The following is a 25,741-nucleotide window of genomic DNA, read 5'->3' as shown; positions in this document are numbered from 1 at the left end:
GAAGAAGAAAAAAAAACTCCGACGGTGGAACACCGGCAGCGTTAGCAGCGTTAGCACCGCGGCACAACGCGCTCTCCCGCCAAACTTTTTTTCTGCAGTAAACACTGATCTGCTGCAGACTGGAGCCATAGAGCCACAAAACGTTGAAATGTTCAACAAATCCATGATTCACTGCAGATGCAGCAGAAGCAGCTTCTTCCACAGCCTGGATTCCACCAGGCACGCTCCGCTCTGAGGAAATGATGCCGCAGCGCCACAGGGGTCCTTTCTTGAGGGGCAGCTTTAGCTGCCCGCACATGTGCCTGATCAAAAATTGCGTCATTTTATACAACGGATCAAAAATTGGCTTTTTAAAGAAAATATGGCCGATGGAGAAAAATGTCCAAATATTGGCCCGATATATCGGCCGGCTGATAAATCGGTCGACCTCTGACGGCGGCCATGTTCTTCCTATTCAAGAGCTGTCGGCAACGCTCATACAGCATCAATTTACATCACATCCCCACGATTGCGCAGGAAATTCGGACGCCAAACTGCAGCCAATTATGTGGCCCACAGCCTGCACAAGGCAACAGACAGATACGTGGATTGGTCTGTTAGTTTAGGTTTTTAATGCTTCATGGTCCATTAGCATTGAATAAACTGGAAATGCATGTGTAGTTTTTCACAAATCTTGTCTTAAGTCACTTTAAAGGTGCATTAAGGAGTTTTACAACCTTAAAAATATTTATTTTCCACCATAAATATGTTACACATTTTTAATGATGTGTACAATGTGCCCTGACATATTCATTACAAGTACCGCTAACAGCGCTAAACTGTCACTTGAAAGTCACAGTGCCGGTCCGGCTCCAGAATTTTTTTTGGGGAGAATTTGAAAGGAATGACGTAATGCACGCTCTGGCTGGTTAGGTTTCATTTTGTCCACCATTACTCCACCAGATGCTTAGTGAGCAACAGCTGAGCAGGATCTTCCAGAAAGTCAGAACAGACTGGCTTCTAGCACTGCCACAGCTCCACACAGACTCCACCAGGGAGAGAAACTTAAATCTTACTTGAGCGCTACTAAACGAGCGAAGACGGAGTCCCCCTCTTCCGTGCACGCGAGCCACAGGGACGAGTTTTTCACTAAGCTGTGTTACACCCAAGGCCTGCAGGGGGCGCTGTTTCGCATAAAACGTGCAAACTCCTTAAGGCACCTTTAAAGATATGATTGTATGTGCTTCATCTGAATGGAATAACTTTCCAGGTATGTTGGAAATATTTTTGTATTTTGTGTTAACTTGCGTTTTAGTTGATAATGGCACACACATTGATGAGAAAATTTTAAACTGGCACTCCATGACAAAAAGGTTGCCGACCCCTGCTATGCACAGTGGTGGCTGGTGGAAAATACTGTAGGTGGCGCTGTGCACAATAAATTGCTTAAACACCTGCTCCACTGAAAATTATGTTTTTCAAGTTGTTCACATGTTTATGTAGCATTTTTCTTCTGCTACAGGACACGTGTTGGGAAAACTACACCCACAATTGTATTTCTTATTATTTTTGCATTCAAATCAAATTGCTGTGAACAGTAATCTAATCTGAAAATGCAGAATCCAAAAGGATTTGTTACATCAATAACAAACTGGACGGGCCACAAGCTCGCCCGCCATCCGCTCCACCGCGCCCACTCCGACAGAGGCTCCGCCCACTAACGCCCACTAACACACACGTAGTGTCACAGCTCTGTTCAGAGATTCACAGGTGGAGAGAAGCCCCCACTTGGAAAAGCATGAAACAGCTCCTTTGTCAGTGGGGGGCTGAGGCCTTGTTCATGAGAGAAGTGGCAGAGGGGAAGAAACGGTGCTTGTGCCGTGAGGTTCTGGTCCTGGTGGACCGGAACCTCCTTCCAGAGGGAAGAGTTTGAAAGAGTTAAGGCCTCAGTAGGCTCCCCCGTCGCCGCGACGTCGCTGCTACGACGTCTACGCCGTAGCCCTACGACGGGCTACGCCGGGGCTTCACGTGCGCCTCCCAAAAATCGTGACTTCGCATCAAGGCGACGCGTGGTGACGTGAACGTCGAGGGCTGTGATTGGTCCGCTTTCGCGTTGTTTATAGAATGAAGTAGAACTCACCTGGAACGCTTTTCTGATCCAAACAGTGCTTCGGGAGAAATTTAGATCCAAAATTGAGCGGCGGACATCCCTATACTGTTAGCAGTGTTAGCACTGTTAGCAGACGGGGCTATGTGTAGAGCTGCTCCTAAAACGGCTTTAATCGTCCAAAAGCTCATTAGTTTCACCAACATTTCATCACGGTCCGCTCAGCCTCTCCTCCACCACAGCCCGGTGTCGCCAGATATGTCAAATATGCAGATAAATGTTTGGTCAGTGCAGCGTGTCTAGATACATACGTCTAGAAATCTGTCCATAGATCTATGTCTAGGTAAAGCCGGAGCTGCGGAAGCCGCATTGATGTTGTGACTGCTAGCGGCTTGGCGGTGAAATTGCAGAGGAGGGCGTTCCCTTGACGCAGAAGCAAGTTCAGTAGCGGTGTACGGTTGCCGGCGTAGGAACGCCGTCACGGCGACGGGGGAGCATACTGAGGCCGTTAGTGACCAGGGTGGGAGGGGTCTGACCAGGGTGGGAGGGGTCTGACCAGGGTGGGAGGGGTCTGACCAGGGTGGGAGGGGTCGGCCACCATCTTGCCTGCCTGCCTCAGGGACTCGGAGGTGTCCAGGTCCTGGAGGGAGGGCAGATGATCAGCCAATGATCTTTTCTGCAGAGTGAATGACTCTGGAGCCAGTTCCAGAAAGCTTGATCTAGGTCACAGGTCAAGGGTCACTGCATAGGGTAATGACTTCAAACACACACTGAAGGATAGCGAAGAACAACAGACTGGACTGTTCTGATCTGAATCCTGAACATCTGTGGGAGCAGCTGGAACCTGCAGTCTGGAGTGGGACGGCCTTCACACCTGAGACAGCGGGAGCTCTTTGTTCACCAGGAGTCCACACGTGCACAAGGCTCTCGCAGTCTCACTGACTGCTCAACAACAACACTGTGCAACAAAATATTAAAATTAGGTTAATGCTACCATCGTGTGTGTGTGTGTGTGTGTGTATGTGTGTGTGTGTGCTGGAATTCTGTCCATCTGTCCTTATGTGTGGCAAAGCACCGAACGACCCTCTTATGACACTGGCAGGGTGTGAATGTTACAGGAATGCGTGAGCTGCTTTTTTCTCAGTTTTATTTTTTGATTTCAACTGTTCTTCCTGAATTATGAGATTCTGTCCTGTTTTGTTTACAGTAAATGTTTTGTTTTTGTAAGGTCCCAGAACACCTATGCGAAGGCACAGAGAAAATCAGTGTTCTTGAAGTAAACTGCTGCATTCCTGATTTGTTTTTGATACGACATATTATAATAATTTAGAACACTCAAAGTCCAAAGGCTATATTGTGTTGGCTATATTTTTTCATATATCTGAGTACAGACCCGTCGCCCTGACCTCAGTGGTGATGGAGTCATTTGAGCGCCTCATGCTGTCACAAGTGTTGGGTAGTAATGTGTTATTAGTAACGGCGTTTCTCGGGTGGCAGCGACAGCGGCATGCACCCGCATACCGGGGGGAGAACCGTCAATTCGGGGTGCGTGCGTCCGCTCGAGGGCCCGGGGTAGTGCGTGCGTGCGTGCGTGCGTGCGTGCGTGCGTGTGTGCGTGTGTTCGTGCGCGCGCGTGTTGGAATCCTCCTGTGGGCCAGACTGGATGGTTCCTCCCTGCTGCCATTTGACGATCACTGCTGAACACCATCAGCTGCTCCTCCAGTCACCAGTCTGTCAAAGTCCTGAAGTCTGCAGACGACTCCACCCTCATCGGGCTCATCAGTGATGGAGAAGCGTCCGAGGAGGGAGACAGACCACCTGGTGTCCTGGAGCAGGCTGGACGACCTGGAGCTCAACGCTCTAAAGACAGTGGAGATGATCGTGGACTTTAGGAGGAACACAGCCCCACCCACCCCCACCACCCTGAGACTCCCCAGTGGACACTGTGGAGTCCTTCTGCTTCCTGGGCTCCGCCATCACCAGGACCTCATCAAAAAGCCCAGCAGAGGATGAACTTCCTGCAGCGGCTGAAGAAGTTCATCCTGCCAGTGAAGATGATGGTGCAGTTCTACTCCTGCATCATGGAGTCCATCCTGTCCTCCTCCATCACCATCTGGTTCACTGCAGCCATGGCAGAGACCAGGACAGACTGCAGAGAGTCCAGAGACCAGGACAGACTGCAGAGAGTCCAGAGACCAGGACAGACTGCAGAGAGTCCAGAGAACAGGACAGACTGCAGAGAGTCCAGAGACCAGGACAGACTGTAGAGAGTCCAGAGACCAGGACAGACTGCAGAGAGTCCAGAGACCAGGACAGACTGCAGAGAGTCCAGAGACCAGGACAGACTGCAGAGAGTCCAGAGACCAGGACAGACTGTAGAGAGTCCAGAGACCAGGACAGACTGCAGAGAGTCCAGAGACCAGGACAGACTGCAGAGAGTCCAGAGACCAGGACAGACTGCAGAGAGTCCAGAGACCAGGACAGACTGCAGAGAGTCCAGAGACCAGGACAGACTGCAGAGAGTCCAGAGACCAGGACAGACTGCAGAGAGTCATCTGCTCTGCAGAAAAGATCCCCAGGACCCTGAGGCTTGCAGTCAAGATGGTGGCCGACTCCTCCCACCCTGGTCAGACTCCTCCCACCCTGGTCAGACTCCTCCCACCCTGGTCAGACTCCTCCCACCCTGGTCACTAACTCTTCCAAACTCTCCCCTCTGGAAGGAGGTTCCATCTACCAGGACCAGAACCTCACGACACAAGAACAGTTTCTTCCCCTCTGCCACCGCTCCTCATGAACAAGGCCTCAGCTGACAATCCCCCCCCACCCCACACACACTCTCAAAAATAAGGCCTCAGTCCCCCAATGACAACACCCCCATCCCCCCCACACATGCACAGTAACGACTCCGCACTTGGGATTATCTTCAGCTCCATAAACATCACTTTAAAAACCTCTGATCTTTGTAATTTTGCAATTTTTTAAAGTTGCATTAATTCTGTAAATTGCTGCCATATTCATTGTTGTTGTTGTTGCTCTTTTGTTATTTGTTTGTGTCCTAATTCCTCCAATTTATATTTTATACATGTGCCCTTTTAAATCTATCCCTTTCTTTGTCTACGTTTGCACCTCCACCAAAACAAATTCCTCGTTCCTTGGCTACTGTACTTGGCAATAAACCTGTTTCTGATTGTGATATTTTATAATGAATGACTGATTTATCTGAAAAGAAATCATTCAAGGATTAAAATGTATTTGATGCTCTGTGTTGTTGGTTTTGTGCAGCTCAGTGTGCTCAGAGTGAGTGTTTGTCACATTTGTTGTGAATGAGCTTATTTTAATAAGTTAATGAAGGAGATACATGATGGATATTGTAAGGTGCATTCACAGTTTTTAACATATGGCTTCAGTTTCTACAAATGCTTGCTAGCAATTGAAAAAAAAATTGTAACATGTCTTTCCAGTGAAACGAAGGGGAACATTTGAGCTGGTAGGTTAATATGGTTTTACTGTTACGGTTCCTGGGATGAGAGGCTGTGTTCACTGTGTGATGAGCCGTGCGGCGGTGCAGGTGCTACAGAAAAGTGTTTGAGACAAGACTTTCTGACCAGTGTGCACACAATCTCTGACATGAGGTTCTAATCCTCTCATTCATGTGACACACTGACACAGTAACGTATGGTTGTTTGCGTGTGCACGTCAATTCTCATTCTGTGCCATCAGAGTGTGCATGTGAACAAACACAAAAAGGAGATTAAAATGACAGCAGGGGCTGTAAGGATAAGCCAACGGGGACAAGCCCCTCATTACACACCCTTCAAAATAATAACGCTCAAATCCTACAACCAAGAAAACACGGCTCTGTGTGTGTGCATGCGTGTGTGTGTGTGTGTGTGTGTGTGTGTGTGTGTGTGTGTGTTCTGAAGGTCCAGGTGGTCCATGAGTATTTAAATCCGTTAACATAAAGAGTCAATCACTGGCTGTGATGACCTGCTTCCCACTGGAGGCTCACTCAGAGAAGCTCCTCTCTGAAGCAGTGGAGAAGCCAGCACTGCATGAAAACAGGGGTTTTCATCAGCACTGCCAATTGCTGTGAAATTTCATAATTCATAATTTTCATAATTCTGCTGTCATCCAGGAACAAAATCTTCTCGCTTGATCACGAGGATTCTGAGTGACAGAGCGCTCTGCCAGTCATCCGGGAGTCAAAGCACCGTAGTTACATTTGTAACTTTATTTCATCCCTCCTGATCGCCAGAAGGCGGTGCTGAAAGCACTGAATGACTAATACCAGAGTAATGATGAGGAATCACAGGGTTCAGCCTCTCACTGAGAAGACTCTGCAGAGCCGAGGACCACGGCCAGTGGATGGGGAGAGGTGGCGTTCATGCTGTACTTCTGCACGCTGTACATGTGTTGGCCCAACGGCTGGTGGTTCCCCTCAGGGGAAAACCAAATGGACAGCGGGTCGGTTCCAACCGCCGGGAGACCTGCCAAAACCAGACGGGCCTGGTGCTGCCCTGGTGACTGACGTGGGAGAGGCCCGAGGTGAAGTCTGGCCATTAGAGTACATGCCTCAGATAAGGGCCAGGAGTACTCCTCGCAGCTCCACTACGCCGATGAGATTTGCGCTGCCCCGCACAGACCACTGTCCCCGAACTGTTCTGTGTCACCAGGTGGCACCCCACCTCAAGGGCAAAAACGAGGAAGTGGGCGGGGACATGGAGCAACAGAATAGCGAAAATCCCCTGAAAGAGGGACAGCAAACGTGGAAGAGGGCTGCTGAGGAAGCCTCACAAGAGCCGATCAAGACGGTTGTGGTGTCTCCAGCTGCAGACGCCACTCGTATCAAGTCTCCGCAAGGTGTGAGCTGCTGATGAGGACCATGGTTCTGCCACCATGGAGGCCCAACCACCCTCATCATCTTGGTGGAGGGTATCCCTGGTAGTGCAATGGTGAGAACCATTCATTGCACTCCAGATGCTACCTCTTGATCAATTAACAGCTTTTCCCCCAACTCTGTACTGTCTGATCATTTCCTGATAGCATTTGACTTTACTGGCATTAGAGCACCTGGGAAAACAGTAAATACAGGAGATGTCTGTCAGGATACTTCAAATTCAAGTAAATGATCCATCAATATCCATCTGTAGACCCAATGGACAGCAGCTGTCCTAGCATTAGCATTAGCCCCAATCAGGTTGATTGAGTTGTGGGTGGAGCAGCAGCCTCACTCTGCTCCACACTTGATTTGATTGATCCTCTGAAGATAAAAACAGTTCAGAGAAGGATAGCTCCATGGTAGAACCAATAAATGAGAACATTAAAGAAATCAGAACGAAAACTAAAGAGGAAATGGCGCCTAACTCAACTAGGAGTACACCCACGTCCTACTGCCAGGAAAGAAAGTTTGTCAACCTATAAAAAAAAACTTTACTGGAACTGGCTACTATTCCTTCTTAATAGAAGAAAACCAGAACAGCCCCAGGTTCCTCTTTAATACCAGAGCCAGGCTGACAGGAAGTCACATCTTTGTCAAACCTCAGATCCCTTTAATCTTAAGCAGCAATGATTTATAAACTTCTTTAATGACAAAATCATAACTATTAGAAATAAAACTGAAAGCACTCTCCCCAAAGTGGTCACAGACCAACCAACCACATCCTCGACCTGTCAGTAGAACCTGACTCACAACTACTGAGCTTCCATCCTACTGAACTCTCTGAGTTCCTCATCTACAACTTGTACATTGGATCCAATCCCAACTAAACAGTTTATAGACATTTTCCCCCTGATCAGCACATCAATATTAGAGCAGATCAACTTACCTTTGTAACAGGTTCTGTCGTGTATCTGCATAGAAATGTGTTCCTCTGTGTCAACAGTAGGTGGCACTGTGTCTTTATTATTGTGTTGTTACACATTTTGTGAAGATCACTGAATAAAGAAGACGTTGTTGAAGAGACATGGCTTCTGTGAAATAAGAAAAATAAATTACAGTGGACACGTGCTCAATGAGAAAGGACTCAAACCGGATCCTGAAAAGGTGAGAGCCATTCAAAACATGCCTGCACCAGAGGACAAAGCTGCCCCCCAGAGGTTCACAGGGTCACTGCAGTACCTGTCAAAGTTCATTTCTAACCTTTCGGACCTCAGCGCTCCTCTGAGGAACTTCGAAGGAAATGTTGACTGGCATTGGTGGTCAGAGCAACCAGAGAGTTTTGACAAACTTAAAGCTCTCGTCAGTCAGGCACCAGTACTCAAGTACTACGAGGCATGATCTCACATTTACCACAAAAAAAAGAGAAATGGTCTCCCTTGAAGTGCTGTGACGTTCAATGAACGAGTCGTTCGTTTGAACGCGTTCTTTTAAGTGAATGATGAGAGCCGGATCACAGCTGTCTGAGAGCTGTTCCTTTGTGCAAATTGTCCACGTTTCCTTCACGTGTCTCCTGAGTGTCTCCTGAGTCCAGCTGTCCCCGCTGCCTTCATGTGAATGACGGAGTTTCAGTTTTCCGCAGCTCGCTCCAGTCACCTGAACGCAGCAGCTAACTCGCGGAGGAGGAGTGTCCAGAACCCGGAGAGGAGCCGGGGTTTTGGAAGATCTGATTCCCTATTAACTGGCGACTGGGTTTCTTTCACGTCCCTTGTTGCTGATAGATGTTAAAAACCTGACAAAAAGTCGTTCAGACCTTTAATGAGTCTGATTATTTACATCCGCTGCTACTAGCAGCAGCAGCAGGAAGTGCTAAAGGAAGTCAGTCACCAGGTAACAAGGACATTTGAAACACCATATTGATGGCTTTCTCACAGGTTTTAGCAATTACACACACACACACACAATTGCTAAAACCTGTGATAAAGTGTGTGTGTGTGTGTGTGTGTGTGTGTTCCATTGATGAGCATTGTGAGTAACAATTTAAGATAAATAATGAACTAATATAAAATGAATGTGATTTAGTGGTGTGTGTGTGTGTGTGTGTGTGTGTGTGTGTGTGTGTGTGTGTGCGTGCGTGCGTGCGTGCGTGCGTGCGTGCGTGCGTGCGTGCGCGAGACAGAGAGAGAGAGAGAGAGAGAGCGAGTGAGCGAGAGAGAGAGTGGGTAACCTACATATCTGGCATTCTTTCGCATATTTCACAGCATACTTCACAACTGTCCGCAATTTTACTGCATAAAATGGCATAAAAACCCACATATTCATTTGCATAATCAAGCATTTTAGCTTGCATAATCTGGGATTTAAGTACGCATAATCAAGAATTTTTGCTCGCGTTTTTCTGGAGGGTCTAAATAATCCCAGAGAACCACTTCTGCAAGGCATGGTGTGCCAGATGAGTTATTCTCTGAGTTATACAATGGTAGACAGCTGATGAGTCGAGAGATGGCAAACTTCAGTGCTGAGTGGGGGTTTAAACACACTACCTCAAGTCCCACCTTTCCGCAGTCAAATGGGCAGGTTTTTTTTTTTTTTTTTTATTTAAAGATTTTATTATTTAAAGAACAAGAACAGAGCTCAGGCAAAATGTACACAGGTCCAAGTGGATATACAATAACAACAAGGATACAGCAATTGGCACATTACAACAGGAAAAAAAATACAAGTTAAACAAAAGTGTACAAGTGTTTATTTTTTATGAGTGAGTTAGCATACCTAGTTACTACTAGGGAAGCCAAGTAAAATGGAAGATGAGAGCTGAGGACCAATGTGTTTTAAGTATGGCTCCCAGAGCTGATAGAAACTTCCCAAAGAAGAATGCAACAAACAAGTAATGTATTCATTAGGGATACTATCCATGATCAGGTTATGCCAGGACTTTTTGGAGGGAGCAGTCTTTAATCCAGAAAAGCAAAATCTTCTTTCTTGCAGCAAAAGTCAACGGATTAAAGAGTCTTTTATGACTGACATTCACAATGTGATGATCAGGAAAACCAAGGAGAAGGCACATTGGGTCCAGGTCTATTGATACTCCAAAAATAGCATGTTGTGCTGTTACAATGCCTGACCAGTAGTTTTGCAGTTTTGCACATGTCCAGAAACAGTGAATGAAATTACCAACATCAGTGTTACATTTACAACAGATAGGGGAAGTCTTAGAATCCATTTTATTTTTCAGGGCTGGGCTTGCATAGATCTGATGGAGAACCTTAAATTGGGTTGACTTAGAACGGTTACAAATAGAGATTTTCATAGCCTGCAGCCATACCCTTTCCCATTTTGAAGCCTCAATAGAGATTCCAAGATCTCTCTCCCATGCTTCACTTGTACTCTGAGAAAGTAAAGATAAACTTAAATTTGAATTCAGTACCCTGTAGGGCTGCCACAAACGATTATTTTGGTAGTCGACTAATCACCGATTATTTTTTCGATTAGTCGACTAATCGCATCATATGTAAATTGAAGTAAAACATAGTTTATTGCACCACCATGAAGCTGCTCTTATATAAGGTTTAAGGTATATACTAACTAAAAATAAAGACAATTCAGATGAGAGTTCATTAAACCTTTATTAAAATATGCAACAAACACTTGTTTAACTGTGTACCATGAAGTGCAAATACTTGAGTAAAATAAAGAAAAGGCACTTGCCTAAACAGCACAAAAATAAATCCTTCATGTTAATTTTTTTTCTTAATTTGTGTTTGGCATCAAGCAACCAAGGAATTATTGAAGTTTTCGTCTCACTGACTCAAAACAAAAGTGCATTTTGTGTTCAGTGCTCGACTGCATACAACTTTATTCCACTCTGACTCTACATAATCCCAAACTCCACAGGGCTCTGGTTCACCGCCAGGACAGTCAGCATTTCTACATGTTGCAGACAGGCTGCTCTCTCTGGGAGCAGATGTTCTGCTGCAGAGAGAATCCGCTCCGACGGGGTGAAGCTCTGAAACATAACGGTAGAAAACATCAGCGCGACGTCACTTCTTATTAAAACACATCACTGTTAGAGCGTTACAGAAAGCATGAAATGTGTGCTAAAGGCAGCTGATGAATCAAATCGTCACCGCTAATGTTAACAGCTATGAGTAAATAGCAAGTTAGCGCTCTATGCTAATATTATTAGCTTACCGAGACGACGGTCAATCATCGTTGTGACGAGCCACGACGTGCTTCTGTTTCGGCTGCTCATCCATCGCAGTTGTGCTGCCGTGGAAGGCCGGTTCTGTCCTGCAGATGCTGCATGGCACTTTTCTCTGAGGTTTTCTTGTCATGCTCCCACACTTTGAGCTCCGCTGCCGCTGGGCGGCCATGACACCAGTCCGGTGTTGTCGCGGCTGACAGGACTGCGCATGTGTGTCAAACACAGAAAGGCAGACGCGGCAGTGGAAGGTGCCACAGCAGTTTTGAGACAAAAACAATAAAAAATAAAATAAATAAATAAATAAAAAAAGACTCGTCGACTATTAAATTAGTCGTCGATGATTTTAATAGTCGACATAATAGTGATTAATCGACCAATCGTGGCAGCCCTAATATATATGTGTAGGTATGTGTATGTGTATGTGCATGTATGGGTATGTGTATATATGTATATATATGCATAAGTAAATACTTGATAAGAGATTATACAATGTTATTAGATTTATCTCTAGGTTATAGTATTTTAGTATGTTATTTTATATTACACTGTATTATTCAGTATTGTACAGAGTTACCGTATTGCTATTACTACTTTAATATAGATATACCTATATGCTGAATTTAGATATTTTGGATTAATTGTTTCATTGATATAATGGTGTCGGTGGACAAAAAAAAAAAAAAAAAAAATTTAGTGTAGGGCAGGCAAGTGGGGACTCTGCTGCACAAAGGTCACCACCTTCTGGCTGCAGGCCTCCAGAAACCTGGTCTCTTTCAAAGCACAGTATAGGACACGGTCCAGGCCTGTGCAGGTCCACAAAATGCCTTCCTAAGCACCATTCAGAACTTCAAGTAATTGTTACCATCAATACCATTCTGTCTAATGAATATATCTAAATTATATATAGTTAAAAGTAAGCAACTGTTAATAATAATTTATAAAGATAGCCTTGCTGTGTGATGGTGATGTAGTGGAGTGGTGATGGCAATACGTATCTCTACGCCAATGCAATGTCTTACTCAGTAAGTATACTTCAATAAGGAAGAAAAATATAATAATTATAATGATAATTATAATATTAAAAACAATGATGGTAGTCATAGTATTAATAATATTAAGATATGTTTGTGTATTTATGTGTTCATGTATGTATATGTATGTATGTGTATATATATATATATATATATATATATATATATGTATATATATATATATATATATATATATATATATATATATATATATAATCATGTAGTAGGAGCAACTCTGTAAAAAAAAAAAAAACTGGAACTGGATGTGTATGACTTAAACGTAACATGAAATATGAAAGGGATGGGGCTTATAAGTTTATACTTCTTCCCATCCCTTTTGAATATATTTATATATATATATATATATAATGGGGGAAATAAGTATTGAACGCATTAACTGTTTTGTCATTACATTTATTTCCAAAGATGCAATTCATGTGACATTTCTTCCAGACACTGGTATTAACTCAAATAATCCACACATGAAAAGAAATCACAACATTCAAATCCATAAATAGTGATTATGTGGAATTAAGTGCAATAACACAGGAAAAAAGTATTGAACACACTATCTGAGACTCGTTTAATACTTTGTGGAGAAGCCTTTGTTTGCAATGACTGCTTCCAGACGCTTGTTGTATGTATGAACTAATCGCCCACACTGCTCAGGTGTGATTTTTGCCCATTCCTCCGCACAGATTGTCTTCAAATCCTGAATATTCTTTGGTGCCCTCTGGTGAACCCTTATCTTTAGTTCTTTCCACAAATGTTCGATGGGATTTAAGTCAGGTGATTGACTGGGCCATTCTAACACATTGATTTTCTTTTTTTTAAACCATTCGAGAGTCAACTTTGCCGTGTGCTTCGGATCGTTGTCCTGTTGAAAGGTCCAGCCCCGTCTCATCTTCATCATCCTGGTGGATGGCAGGAGGTTCATCTCAAGAATTTGCCGATAGATGTTTCCATTCATTGCTCCTTCAATTATATGAAGTCTGCCAGTACCACGAGATGAGAAACAACCCCATGCCATGATGTTTCCACCACCAAACTTCACTGTTGGTATAGTGTTATTTGGGTGATGTGCAGTGCCATTTCTCCTCCAAACATGGTGTGTAGTATGACAGCCAAAAAGTTCAATTTTGGTCTCATCTGACCAGAAAACATTCTCCCAGTATTCCACAGGCTTATCCAGATGCTGTTTAGCAAACTTTAGACGAGCTTCAACATGCCTTTTTTTGAGGAACGGAGTCTTGCGGGCTGAGCGTCCATAGAGGCCATGGCGGTGGAGTGCATTGCCTATCGTTTTCTCTGTAACACTTGTACCTGCTGCCTCCATGTCTTGCTGGAGTGCTTTCCGGGTGGTCCTTGGCTCTTTGAGAACTCTTCTGACCATCTTTCTGACTCCCTGGTCAGAAATCTTGCGAGGAGCTCCTGTGCGCGGCCTGTTGATGATAAGGTGATGCTTCTTCCACTTGCGGATAATGGCCCCAACGGTGCTTACTGGAATACTCAGATTCTTTGAGATAAGTCTGTAACCAGTTCCATTCTGATGCTGAGCAACAATCAGGCTGCGAAGGTCTTGAGAGAGCTCCTTGCTTTTACCCATCATGAGATGTGTCTTGTTTGACTACTTGGTGACAAAACAACCTGTTTATAGGGCCATCAATTAGCACTAACCCAGCTGATGTTGGTTTGCACTTATAGGAAGTACAAAGACTAATTACTTTCAGGTGTGAGATGGTATGGTGCCTTTCCTTGACAAACTACACAGCTTTCCCATGATGTGTTCAATACTTTTTTCCTGTGTTATTGCACTTAATTCCACATAATCACTATTTATGGATTTGAATGTTGTGATTTCTTTTCATGTGTGGATTATTTGAGTTAATACCAGTGTCTGGAAGAAATGTCACATGAATTGCATCTTTGGAAATAAATGTAATGACAAAACAGTTAATGCGTTCAATACTTATTTCCCCCATTGTATATATGTATATATATATATATATATATATACGAGGGTGGACCCAAAAGTTCCCGGACTGTAGTTATAACTTTTTATTTTTTAATCTTCGCAATTATTTGAAACTGTCACCTTCAAAATACTCTCCTTTGGCTTGAATACAACGCTGCACCCGAGATTTTCACTGTTCAGAAGAGTCGCCATGACCGTGCGTAACTGTGCCGGAAAGATAGAACTTCGATTTTCCCTCCCCCGCCTGTATGCCTGTCTTACCTTTCTGCTGCCGCTCCAGTTTCATCTTTGACAACAAAAAGCCGTCGTCTGGGGCCAGATCAGGTGAATATGGCGGTGGGGAGGCTGGCTGGTCACGGTGTTAGTCAAAAAATATGCTTTACGCACAACATTTGGTGCTATTTCTGTGCGTAACGGGGCGTCCTGTGGTCTGCTGTCTGCTATGATGCGGCCATTTCCGGGAGCCTTCGTCTCACTGCTTCTAATAACCGTCTGAGGATCATCTGTCTGGATCTCTACAATACTCCCATCAGTTCTGCAATGTCATCAAAAGTCCTGCGTGGATCTACCAAGATGTCTTCTTCAGTTTTTGTGATGTTTTCCTCTGTTCTGGAAGTGGATTGTTGTCCTCTGCGTGCCTGGGCTTCGTGATGTACTCCGATCACTCTTAAAGGGCCCAAACCACTCAGACACCTTAAGAATCCTTCTTAAAGAATGTCTGCAACATGGTGAGTGTTTCTGCCGCTGTTTTCCCAATAAAAAACAAAATGTTTTGACAGAGCGCATATCCGTGGATATCCGCCATCTTGAAAAACCGAAGAGCGGGGTGTAACTCTGTCAACACAAACAGTGACTGTCAGCTGACCGCATCACGGGGGAAGACCAAACCTGGCACAGTTATGCATGAGGCTATCCTGTAGCGACATCTAGCAGCCAAAGTCGGAAATTCATTGTATTTTTTTATTAATAGAATCAGTCCGGAAACTTTTGGGTCCCCCCTCGTATATATATATATATATATATATATATATACATACATATATATTTCAATTGTGGAATATAGTGGTTGGTTGTACAAAACGGAAGCATGTATTCAATAAATTTCATTTCATTGAGTTCATTAAGGCTCATAATAGTAATTGATCTACCAGCCAGAACTCCTTTAACAATAACATAGCGGCCATGATTATCTTTGGCACAGCTGAGAGGTTGAAAAGCAAGTTTTTTACTCACTAGGATTGCTACACCTCTACTGAAGGACGAGTAAGACGTTGCAAAAACCTGTCCAACCCAGTTCTTCTGTAATTTAACAATTTCTTCATCCTTTAAATGAGTTTCTTGAAGTAAGGCAATTGAGACCTTTTCTCTCCCAAGAAATGACAAAACTGACACTCTTTAAGCAGCCTTGCGAAGACCCCTCACAGTCCAGGAACACAGTTTCACATTATTACAGTCAGCCATCACTAAAGATAATTTTCAAAACCCCAGACCTTCCAAGCACACAGTTGAGCCACAATAAGTAAATACAAAAGAACGGTAGAAATAGTGAAACACTCCCAATTGCGACTTCCAAAACCTGAAACAACCATGCCTGAGCTACCTAAAATAGAACAGAACATATGAACCTCACAGTAATTATAAACAAAGTAACACTGACAAAGGGGTTTTTCCCTAAAATGACAGGGAATCAATCTAGCAACTTCCATTCTCGGAGTTGCAACACACCAGCAATGCACAAATAAAGTAACTAGAAATGTGGACAAGGAGTGACCATGCCACTGGCTGAGAAACAAATACTAAAGTAATACATTATCCTAAGAAAAACGCAAATGTTCAGGGAATGTCTAAATTGAAAGACTGGCTGCTCTGGGGTGGCAAACCTTGTCCTAGAGCTTTCGTGAGACACTTGCAAAGTGGCCGGGAAAAACATGGCATAGGGTATCCCACGCTCATGCAGTTGTTGTTTCACCACATCGTATGCCTTCCTCTTCCTCATCACCGCCACGCTGAAGTCGTTGTAGAACGCAATCCTGGGCCCGTTGTGCAGTAAGGCGCCATCCCGGCCCGCCCGACGCGCTGCCTCCATGACTTTCTGTTTGTCTTTGAATGTGTGAAAACGCAGCAGAAGCTGTCTGGGAGCCTTGTCGTGACCCGACTTGGGTGCGAGGGTCTGGTGTGCTCTCTCCAACTTTATACGGCCAGCTTTAGTGTCAATTTTGAGAAAACGAGGCAGCCATGACTCGAAAAACTCTGTAGGTTGTCCTTCCTCCGTGTCTTCGAGCAGACCGATGAGGCGTATGTTCAGGCGTCTGCTGTAGTTTTCTGCCATGTCGAGACTCTCTCTAAGGGCACCCACCTGCGCCTCCAGCTCGGTATTTCTCGGCTCGTGTGCCGTGGCGGAGTTCTCGTTTTCAAGTAGCCTAGCTTCCACTTCGTTGACACGTTTGCTAACAGTCTGGAACTCCGCAGTCAGTCTGCGCCATCTTCTCACACTCGATGGTGAAGGCACGTCCTTCTTCTCTTTGCCTTTTAAGCTTTTCCCCATTTCGTCAAAAGACGAAACCCAGCCCACTTGTCATCAGTTTGATGACAACACGCTTTATTTGCATAAATAACCACCCAGTCCCGGCTCCAGCCCTGTGTGTGTGTGTGTGTGTGTGTGTGTGTGTGTGTGTGTGTGTGTGTGTGTGTGTGTGGGTGGGGGTGGGGGGGGGGGGGGGGGGGGGGGGGGGGTGGGGGGGGGGGTGGGCTACGCATAGGTGGAGTAACGGAGCAACACCAAAACAGAATCCACAGACCAGAGGCCTGTTCCACCATGTCCAACAACATATGATCATTAACCACACTGCTAAAAAGCACAAATAGTAACAAAACAAATGAAAAAACAACCAGCCTTCAGCAGAGCTGCAGTCTCCTCTTTCTTTTTGAATTTTGAATAGCACAACACTTCATATTGATCTGACCAAGCCGGCGGAGTTTGCTGTTGTTTTTTAAGCACATAATTGACTGAAAACTTTTTTTTTTACTGAGGGGGCGAGGCAGTCTGCCCCCCCTTGACGCCGGTTCCGCACTTGCAGCAGCACGTGTCACATGACAGAAGCCAAAACGTAACTCAACATTATTTTGTTTTTTAAATTTTATTTATTTCAGTTAACTGAATATGAATGAACACAATGTGACACACAAAAGAAATGATGAATTCTTTTGTTTTTAATAAGAAAAAAAAATTACCCCTCTGACAGCTGGGGGGGCAAGGAGGCACAGGCAGGGGGGGGGCAAGGAGGCACAGGTGGGGGGGCATTGCCCCCCTAATTGACCCCCTGACGCCGGGCCTGTAAACACCCCCCACTGTGGAGTCATGAGAAACACAAACATGGAGAACATAGGGCTGTCTGAGTTGGAGGCAGACTGATAACTCCGCCCCACGGCGCCGTCTGCTTCGTCTAGCTCCGCCCACCTCTGGCTTTGCCATCGTGAACACACCTATTGTGTTTATTCAGACAAAATATTTCATTGTTTTGAAAGCTGAATAAATGTTCAGAGGACTGGACACAACTTATTGTAATAGCTTTCTTTTAGTTGCTCAGAAATTGCTGCGTTTCACAAAATGTGATAAATATATATGTATATGTGTGTATATATATATATATGTATATATATATATATACATTTGTTAAAAAATCGGCCTAAATATGAAATTGGAAAAATCGGCTATGCATATCGGCATTGGCTGCCCAAATGTGGAAAGCATCGGCCCCCAAAAAACCCATATCGGTCGACCTCTAACACACACAAATGTCTTTGTTGTCGAGCCACAAGATTACTTCTGGCATTTTCATGGGGAGCTGGCTGCAGCAGCGTCTTTGTCACAGGTAGTTTTGACTTGAGCCTTCTTCCCAGGATCATCTGAGCAGGTGAAAGACCAACACCACTCACTGGTGTGTTCCTGTATTCAAGTAGTGCGAGGTATGGATCACCTGGCTGTCTTGTGCTTTTCTCAGCAGTTTTTTTATTGTCTGAACTAGGGCTGTCGCGGTAAACCGGTATTGACGATAATCGTGGTAATAAAAAATGAAATTTCAATATCGTGTTCAAAATGCGCACATGATAATATCGTAAAGAGGATCTAGTCCCGCTTGAAACGTGTTGAAGCGTATTTTCAAAATCCGCTCCTGTTCTTCCGCCCTGCTTCGTCTCCCTCCTGCAGCCCCCCAGCCTCTCCCCCTCCCCTCACATGTAAACACAGCAGAGCAGCGGTAGCGGCACGGCTCCTAGCTAGCTAGCTCCCAGTTAGCGAGCGTCCTGAGTGAACTAAACATGTCGGCGGTGGCCGACAACGACAGCGAGACGCTCTATCCTAACCCGAAAAAAGTGTGTTTAGCAACACTGACTGTACGTTGAAGCTAGCCGGGTAGCAGTGGGGCCCCATTAGGTAGGTTCCAGACGTGTCATTGTAATGTGTCCGGGCGGTTTCAAGTTGTGTCGCTGATATCCGCCGTCTTCTCCGCCGGCCCCCTTCTAGCAACTAACCGGTGAGTACTCGGAAAGGGCCCCATGCGGGGGATTTTCGACACGTTGTCGTTGCAGCGTCTAGCGTAGCGCCTTAAATTTGTCATTGAAATTGACTGATGTCAGCCGTCCCTCGGGGCCCCCTTCAGCTCGGGGCCCTAGCCAGTAGCGGCGCCTCTGGCTGGAGAGAAGCAGCTGCTGCTCATTCCGCCTCCGATTTAAACAAACAAACAAACAGAAATCCTCAGCAGTGTGGTGGTGGTACAGGATTTCACCCCAACAGGGCCCGAGGGTTTTCAGAACCCACCAACCCTACGTAAATGACGCCTCTGCTGTGGATCCTCTGTTAATCAGATCATCAGATTTGAATTAGCTGAGTGTAACTACACTGTTGGTATGCAGCTGCACAGTTACTGTTCTCATATTGTTTCAACACCTTATTTGACAGGTATTCTGAATGTAATTCATCTGGGAAAACAGATAAAACAAACAAAAATAAAATTAAAGATGAATCTGAATGTTTGTACCATTATTAGTTAAATTTTTGCTGATATCGTGATAATATCGTTATCGTGATATTTTTTGCCCACGATAATCGTGAAGAGAAAATTTGATATCGTGACAGCCCCAGTCTGAACAGCTCTGTTAACCTGCCCATTTGGAGGTCACGTGATGGCGGCGACGTGAACTTCTGTGAGAGCTCCATGCCACTTGGCTCTAATTCTGTAATTATCTGGATTTTGACTGTGAACCGGTGGTAATTCTGGCAGGCTCGTTCAGTGTTATGTCCTTGGAGAACTTCTGGCCATGCCTGTACGAACCCTGCCTGTACGAACCAGAGCGGTGGGCCAGGCAGCGGTGAGTTGCTCTCCAGCAGCTCCTCTGTGACCGATCTCGTTTGGGTCTCGCGAGTTTTCGATGCCCTACGTAGGTCCTACGTATCAGTGACGCCGGGCCAAATCTGGGCGGGGCGGCTCAAAAGTCTTAAAGTCTGCCTCTGGCTTTCTCATGTCGAACACACCTAAAGCAGTAGCCACAAGCAGTAGTAAACATTCACACTCTTCTTAAAGCTCGGGTTGGCGATTTGAATGAGATACATTTTTCTAAATACTGGTTAAAATGATCTTTATGACCCGATGGGAAGCAATTCATAGCGTGTTTTTAAAGTAGTTTGGAAAATATCCACTATCTACAGCAGGAGTAAAACGGGACAAACAGCAACCAATAGTCTTGAGGGGACACCTTTTTTTAAACCAATCAAATCCCTTCGCCATTCGACCTGCCCCCTGCGCGTACATGTGCGCGTGCACTGACCCTGGTTCAGTGCGCGTAGAAGTGCGTGGTTGCAGAACAGCGGAGACAAATGTTTGGGGGTTCACTCACCGTTCAGTGCGCCATACCTTGGCATTGTGCAAATAAAGAAAAACGAAGAAACGAAGCGCTGAGGACAGGTTACGCCAGGAACGCACTGGACGCGGAAGTGCCGCGCGCATCGCACGCGCCGCGAACGTCTCCGCGTCTCCACTCCCAACGGGAGCTCCTCCAATGGGGTGGGAGCTGGGCGGAGCTAGCTAGACGGAGCCTTGGGGAGATGCTACATGCTAACGCTAGTTTTCCAAGATCGACAACCCGAGCTTTAATGTGTCAAAAAAGAAATTTAACCTTCTTAATATAATTTGAACAAAAGTAGTGAGAAACAAGGCTGAAAACAAAAAAAAGCCGTACATACAAATAAAAACGTAACTCCGATCATGCATTATGTGGAGGAATTTGCGGGTGGCTAATACATGCTTCAGAAAAAGCTCCATTATTGATTCTTTACTTTTTTTTTTACTCTCACCATTTCCTCCTATTTACTTTGTTCTGTTGTTAACTACAGTAGTGGTGTGTTTTCACCAACACGGTTGAACACGCACAAGTCAGCTCAGACCAGCTAATCTCTACTGCTGAAACTTATCACAAAGTAGCATTTGAAGTTAACAATATGCAGGGTTCAGCCAGACCTTTTCAGTCCGGGCGCCCTGCCCGTGATAAATTGAGCAGCACCAGAACAAGAAGAAGAAGAAGAAGAAAAAAAAAACCTCTCCAACGGTCAAACACCGGCAGCGTTAGCAGCGTTAGCAGCGTTAGCAGCGTTAGCAGCGTTAGCGGAAATTTTTTTCTGCAGTAACACTGATACGCTGCAGACTGGAGCCATAGAGCCACAAAAACGTTGAAATGTTCAACAAATCCATTCTTCACTGCAGATGCAGCAGGAGCAGCTTTTTCCACAGCCTGGATTCCACCGAGCACACTCCGCTCTGAGGAAATGAATGCAGCAGCGGGCCACAGGGGTCCTTTCTTGAGCGGCAGCCTGAGCTGCCCGCACATGTGCCTGATCAAAAATTGTGTCATTTTACACAACGGTAACGGATCAAAAATCGGCTTTTTAACCCATTAAAGTAGATCTCCAGATGCATGTACCTAATGTGGAGACGCAGTTCGCAGATTCCACGGACACACTATGTACCGTTAGACAGCTGATATTCTCATGAATCCGCTGGTATAAACCACTTTCAGATGTGATTACCACAGCGGGTAATATAAACACATTTGTCCAACAAACCGCGAATAAAGTAAACAGCGCAAGTCAGCTTTGGAGGCTCATAACTGATCACAGATGAATCTGTGGATGAATAATCCAGCAAAAACTGCCACAGTCCAAACGTATGCATCCAGGCAAAGCTAGAAAGTATAGCCTTTTGTCCAAAACATGTCTTGAAATAAGCAAATAATCCAGAATTAGACGCGCCACCGCGCGTGCGTGTCCCATAATAATCCATATTTTTATCAGAAAGAAAAGTTTCACTCGCGCTGACCTATTCAATATGGCGACTGATCGGTTTCCGTTGCTTATTCGTCATATTTCAACCAATCAAGTGACTTATCCCGCCCTCCGATGGCTAACCAGCCAACCGCTGCCGAGACTGATGGACCCACGTCATCGGTCGTCATCAACATATTCTGAGCCAATCACGTCGGTAGAAACGTTTGACTGACAGGGCTGGTAGCCAATGAGCTTGCTGAATGGCTGGCTGGCCCGCTAGCGGGGTTTTGTGACTTCTCAGACATCCGCTGAGGGATGCACCTGCTGTCTGTCCCTGCTCCTCTCAGTCTGAGGGCCTTATCCCACACTGAAGCCTATCTGAAGTGATTTTTTGAGTACTTTATGAGTTTTTGGAGTGAAAATAATGTAAAAATGGGCCAAAAACCAACATATACCATTGTACAGAGGGCATCCAGAGGGTATACAGAGGATGTCCAAAATTGACCCCGCCGGGGCATAGCAGTACAAATACATGTGTGAAACACTCATTTCTTGTATTACTGCTCTGACATTTTGACCTGAACTTTGTAAGACCCCAGGCTTTAGCAAAATTGTGTTTTCAAGCTCTCACAGTGCTTCCACACTTATTTCCAGGTGTTTTATGAGGAAAAAAATTCAGGCGAGAATGAAATTCATCCTAATTCAGTGTGTTGCAACATAAATAAATCTGTGCCAGTAGCACCTAGAGTAATTCTGACTGCACTGGGTGAAAATATAGGTTGTCAGCTTTCAAATGAGACCCCAACCATGCATGTACTCCAAACAGTTCAAGAACAGCAGTCAGTTTACTTTCTGTACATCTTTAGTAGAAATTTCGTGTGGAAATTGCCTGTAAAGGGTTAAAAGAAAATACGGCCGATGGCCGATGGAGAAAAATGTCCAAATATCGGCCCGATATATCGGCCGGCTGATAAATCGGTCGACCTCTAGTGTGTGTGTGTGTGTGTGTGTGTGTGTGTGTGTGTGTGAGAGAGAGAGAGAGAGAGAGAGAGAGAGAGAGAGAGAGAGAGAGAGAGAGAGAGAGAGACAGTGGGTGTGACCAGACCGGGAAGCAGGCTCAGAAACAGTCTATTCTGAGGAGGTCTCCTCAGAGCGACTTTTTAGACCCTGAAACTCCGAACAAAGGATGAATTTGGGGCGAACAAACTTAAATACAATGTTTTTGGGCCTGTGAGGCCAAAATGACGTAACTGTATAACTGTATAAATAGCATAACATGTCCCCTTTAATGTAGAGCTGAACCATCAAGTATCCCCAGGGCATTGTTCATATGGAGGATATCTACACCAAACTCTTCATCAGTGGCTATATAAGTGATAGATTAAGTCAGTGGTGGCCTGTGCAAGCAATATTTTGCTTTCCCAACACTGACCTTCTTTATATTCAATACAATAATATGATCCATGCAGAGATCAGTCCTACCAGCCCACTCTGGACAGCTGCTTGGTGCTGGATCTTTTCTCTGAGAGGCTAAAAGACGAGGTTTTCCAGTTGTGTAGTATCACATAGTATGACAGTGGGAGCAGCTTATGATTAATCCAGTGCAGTGATTGGACATTGGTTGAATTCAAAAGAAGCAAAAAAAAAAAAAAAAAAAAAAAAAAAAAAATCTGTGGAGGAAGATGGCCCAGGGACATCCCAGTCCCAGGTCTAAACGCCTGTACAAAAAGAAAAAAGAACACCAGCCCTCACAGCCCACGCATCAGACCAGCTCACCAGGATTTTCCTGGTCCTCCCAATTAGCCACTCCGGGCCTGCATGGTATCCCCATGGACATCGTTTCAGATCGGGGATCCCAATTCCCCTCTGAGGTTTGGAGGGCATTATGTTCTGCTCTGGGGGCCAAGGTAAGCCTGACTTTTGGTTTTCATCTTCAGTCTAATGACCAGACGGAACAGCTTAACCAGGAGATGGAGATGTTTCTCAGATGTGTCTCTTCAGAGAACCCACCCCCCCCCCCCCCCCCCCCCCCGGTCAGTTCTGCTTAAGGTTTGTCTCCTTTCCAGTGCTCCCTGGGGTGTCAGCCCCCTTTGTTCCCATCCCAAGAGCAAGACTTACCCGTCCCTTCGGTCCGGGCGGCCATGAGGTGCGAGAGAGACTGGGAAGGAGCTCAATCTGCATTACTCAGATCCGTCCACAAGATGGAGCTTCAGGCCAACTGTCGTTCCTTCCTACTCCCCAGGACAGAGGATGCGGTTGAAGGACAAGGATCTTCCACTGAAGGTGAAGTCTGAGAAGCCGGCTCCTCGCATCGTAGGACCTTTCAAGATTGAGAGACTCATCAGTGCAAGTGCAGTACACCTCAGACTTCCCTCATCTGTGCGACTTCACCCCACATTTCACGTGTCTCAGGTGAAACCGGCGGCAGAGGACAGGTCTTCCCTGTGCCGCCAGGGTCGGGGAGTCCAGTATGTTGTCAACAGGGAGGGGTATGGGCCAAAGGAGGTCGGCTGGTTCGTTCGCCTGGTGGTACAGGTAGGGGGAGGGATACTTTTACGCCCTGCGTCCCCTGGGGGGTGCTCTGGATTGTTTCTCAGGTGGGCGGTGCTGGGAAGGCTGTCTGAGGAAGTGCAGGTCCTGCTTATCACTTATTGGGTGAGCACAGTTAGTGGGCCACTGTGTCTTCTGGAATTCCTCTATTTAAGTGGGGGCCAGACTTCACTCTGGCGCTGGATTGTACCACATTCTCGCTTTCCGTTTCCAGTCTAAAGACCCACTCAGCCAGCCGATCAGACCTGCTTTCCCCGCTGCCCGTCTGCCTCTGAACAATTCTCAGTTCTGACTGTGGTCTGCTTACCTGCCTCAGGAAGAGTTTATTCTGCATGTTTCTCCAGAGCTCACAATCAGGACTCACAAGCTCTCAGAAATCATTTCCCCACTGGAAGTCAATAAATCTGTTAAACTTCTTTCAACCTTTGAACTGAACCTTTGAGCTTTGAACAGACACAGATGGCCGTGCTGTTTCTGTAATGACACAGCACTGATGTGACCAGTAAAGGTGATCCAAAACACAAAATCAGAAAGATAACAAGTTTTTATTGAAACTGACAAGTCACACAGAAACTGGAAAATTACTATACTGTTGTATTTTTACACAACATGTATAACACAATCATTGCAACAATAACACACACCACAATAGTAAAAATAAAACAAACTTTCTGAGTGTCTCTACATATGAACTTTCTTGTAATAAAGTGGAAAAAAATGACACACATCCACCAATTTTTATTCATTTTCAGGCTATTGAAAAAATAACAATAATGAAAACAATGGTCAATATAATTACAAAAAGAAATCCAGAAAAAAATGCTAGAACAACTCCTATCCAACAACACCAGCTCTCCTCATTAAATCAGCCAGAAAAAAGGTCAGTGAAATGTCACAGGACATTAAAACAACAAACCAAAAAAATGCAGTAAAACTGTCGGAATGATTTTCAAAAGACGTGAAGCATGTCAGGAAGCTGCAGGTCAGGAAGCTCCATCTGACAGGCACATGTGGCTGAGACAGCCCAGAGGACGCAGTCAGAGGACACAGAGGAGACAGCACAACCGGTCCTCCAGTCAGTCTGCGGGTTTGAACCAGAAGCTGTTCGGCCACAGTGCTGAATCACGTATTGCACCTGATAAATACTATTTCACAGATTAAATAAAGTAATGCAGTAAACATGGATGGGAATCAACCTGGACGCTACAGTGACTCACCTTTAAATCTGAGACGCAGAGCTTAGAATGTCCGGCTGACTGGTCACTTTGGTTGAATTTAGTCTGACAGGAGGTGAGTGGAATTTTAATATTTACTGTCGGCATGTTGCGGTGGAGCAGTGTGGTGAACAGAGCTCATTCGGGGTTTTCTTCTGATTGTCTAAAGGTTTCCCTTCTATCCTTCATACTCACACATGTCCCATGACCCCCCCTCAGGACTGCTCCTCTCTGCTCACTCCCAGAAGATGTTGGTGATGTCCGAGTCCAGGCTGAAGATCCAGAAGACGAGTGGAGCAGAGATCAGGACGAAGGCCCAGGACACGCCTTTAACAGACTGACGCAGCCTGGTGCTGACTGAGCCCATGAGCCCCACTCCCCCCCGGAGCTGCTCCTCTTCTCCCAGCGTCTGGGTGGTGTGAGGAAAGTCAACCAGATGAGACGTTCCACTCTCTCTAGGACCTCGGTGCATCCTCTCAAATCCCCCTCT

The 25,741-nt window shown here is 45.4% G+C and overlaps 1 protein-coding gene across 2 annotated transcripts in view; it reads right to left on the bottom strand.

Moving 5' to 3' along the window:
• Positions 1–8,328: 8,328 nt before the first annotated feature.
• Positions 8,329–25,741, bottom strand: part of LOC115385657 (sarcoplasmic/endoplasmic reticulum calcium ATPase 2) — a 96,116-nt gene continuing 78,703 nt past the window's right edge. The window contains exons 24-26 of one of the 2 annotated variants that reach the window (XM_030087731.1): positions 25,472–25,660; positions 23,233–23,239; positions 8,329–8,339 (exon numbers count right to left, since the gene is read on the bottom strand). In XM_030087731.1, the coding sequence (XP_029943591.1) occupies positions 25,487–25,660 (174 nt within the window). In that variant the 3' untranslated portion in view covers positions 8,329–8,339; positions 23,233–23,239; positions 25,472–25,486. Of the gene's footprint in view, positions 8,340–23,232; positions 23,240–24,563; positions 25,661–25,741 lie in introns of those variants that run through there. The other variant, XM_030087730.1, reaches the window with a different exon arrangement.

This window comes from Salarias fasciatus, unplaced genomic scaffold (genome assembly GCF_902148845.1).
Source record: "Salarias fasciatus unplaced genomic scaffold, fSalaFa1.1, whole genome shotgun sequence".
Lineage (NCBI taxonomy): Eukaryota > Metazoa > Chordata > Actinopteri > Blenniiformes > Blenniidae > Salarias > Salarias fasciatus.
Note: the sequence above shows the minus strand (reverse complement) of the source record. Positions and strands in the feature narration are given on the sequence as shown.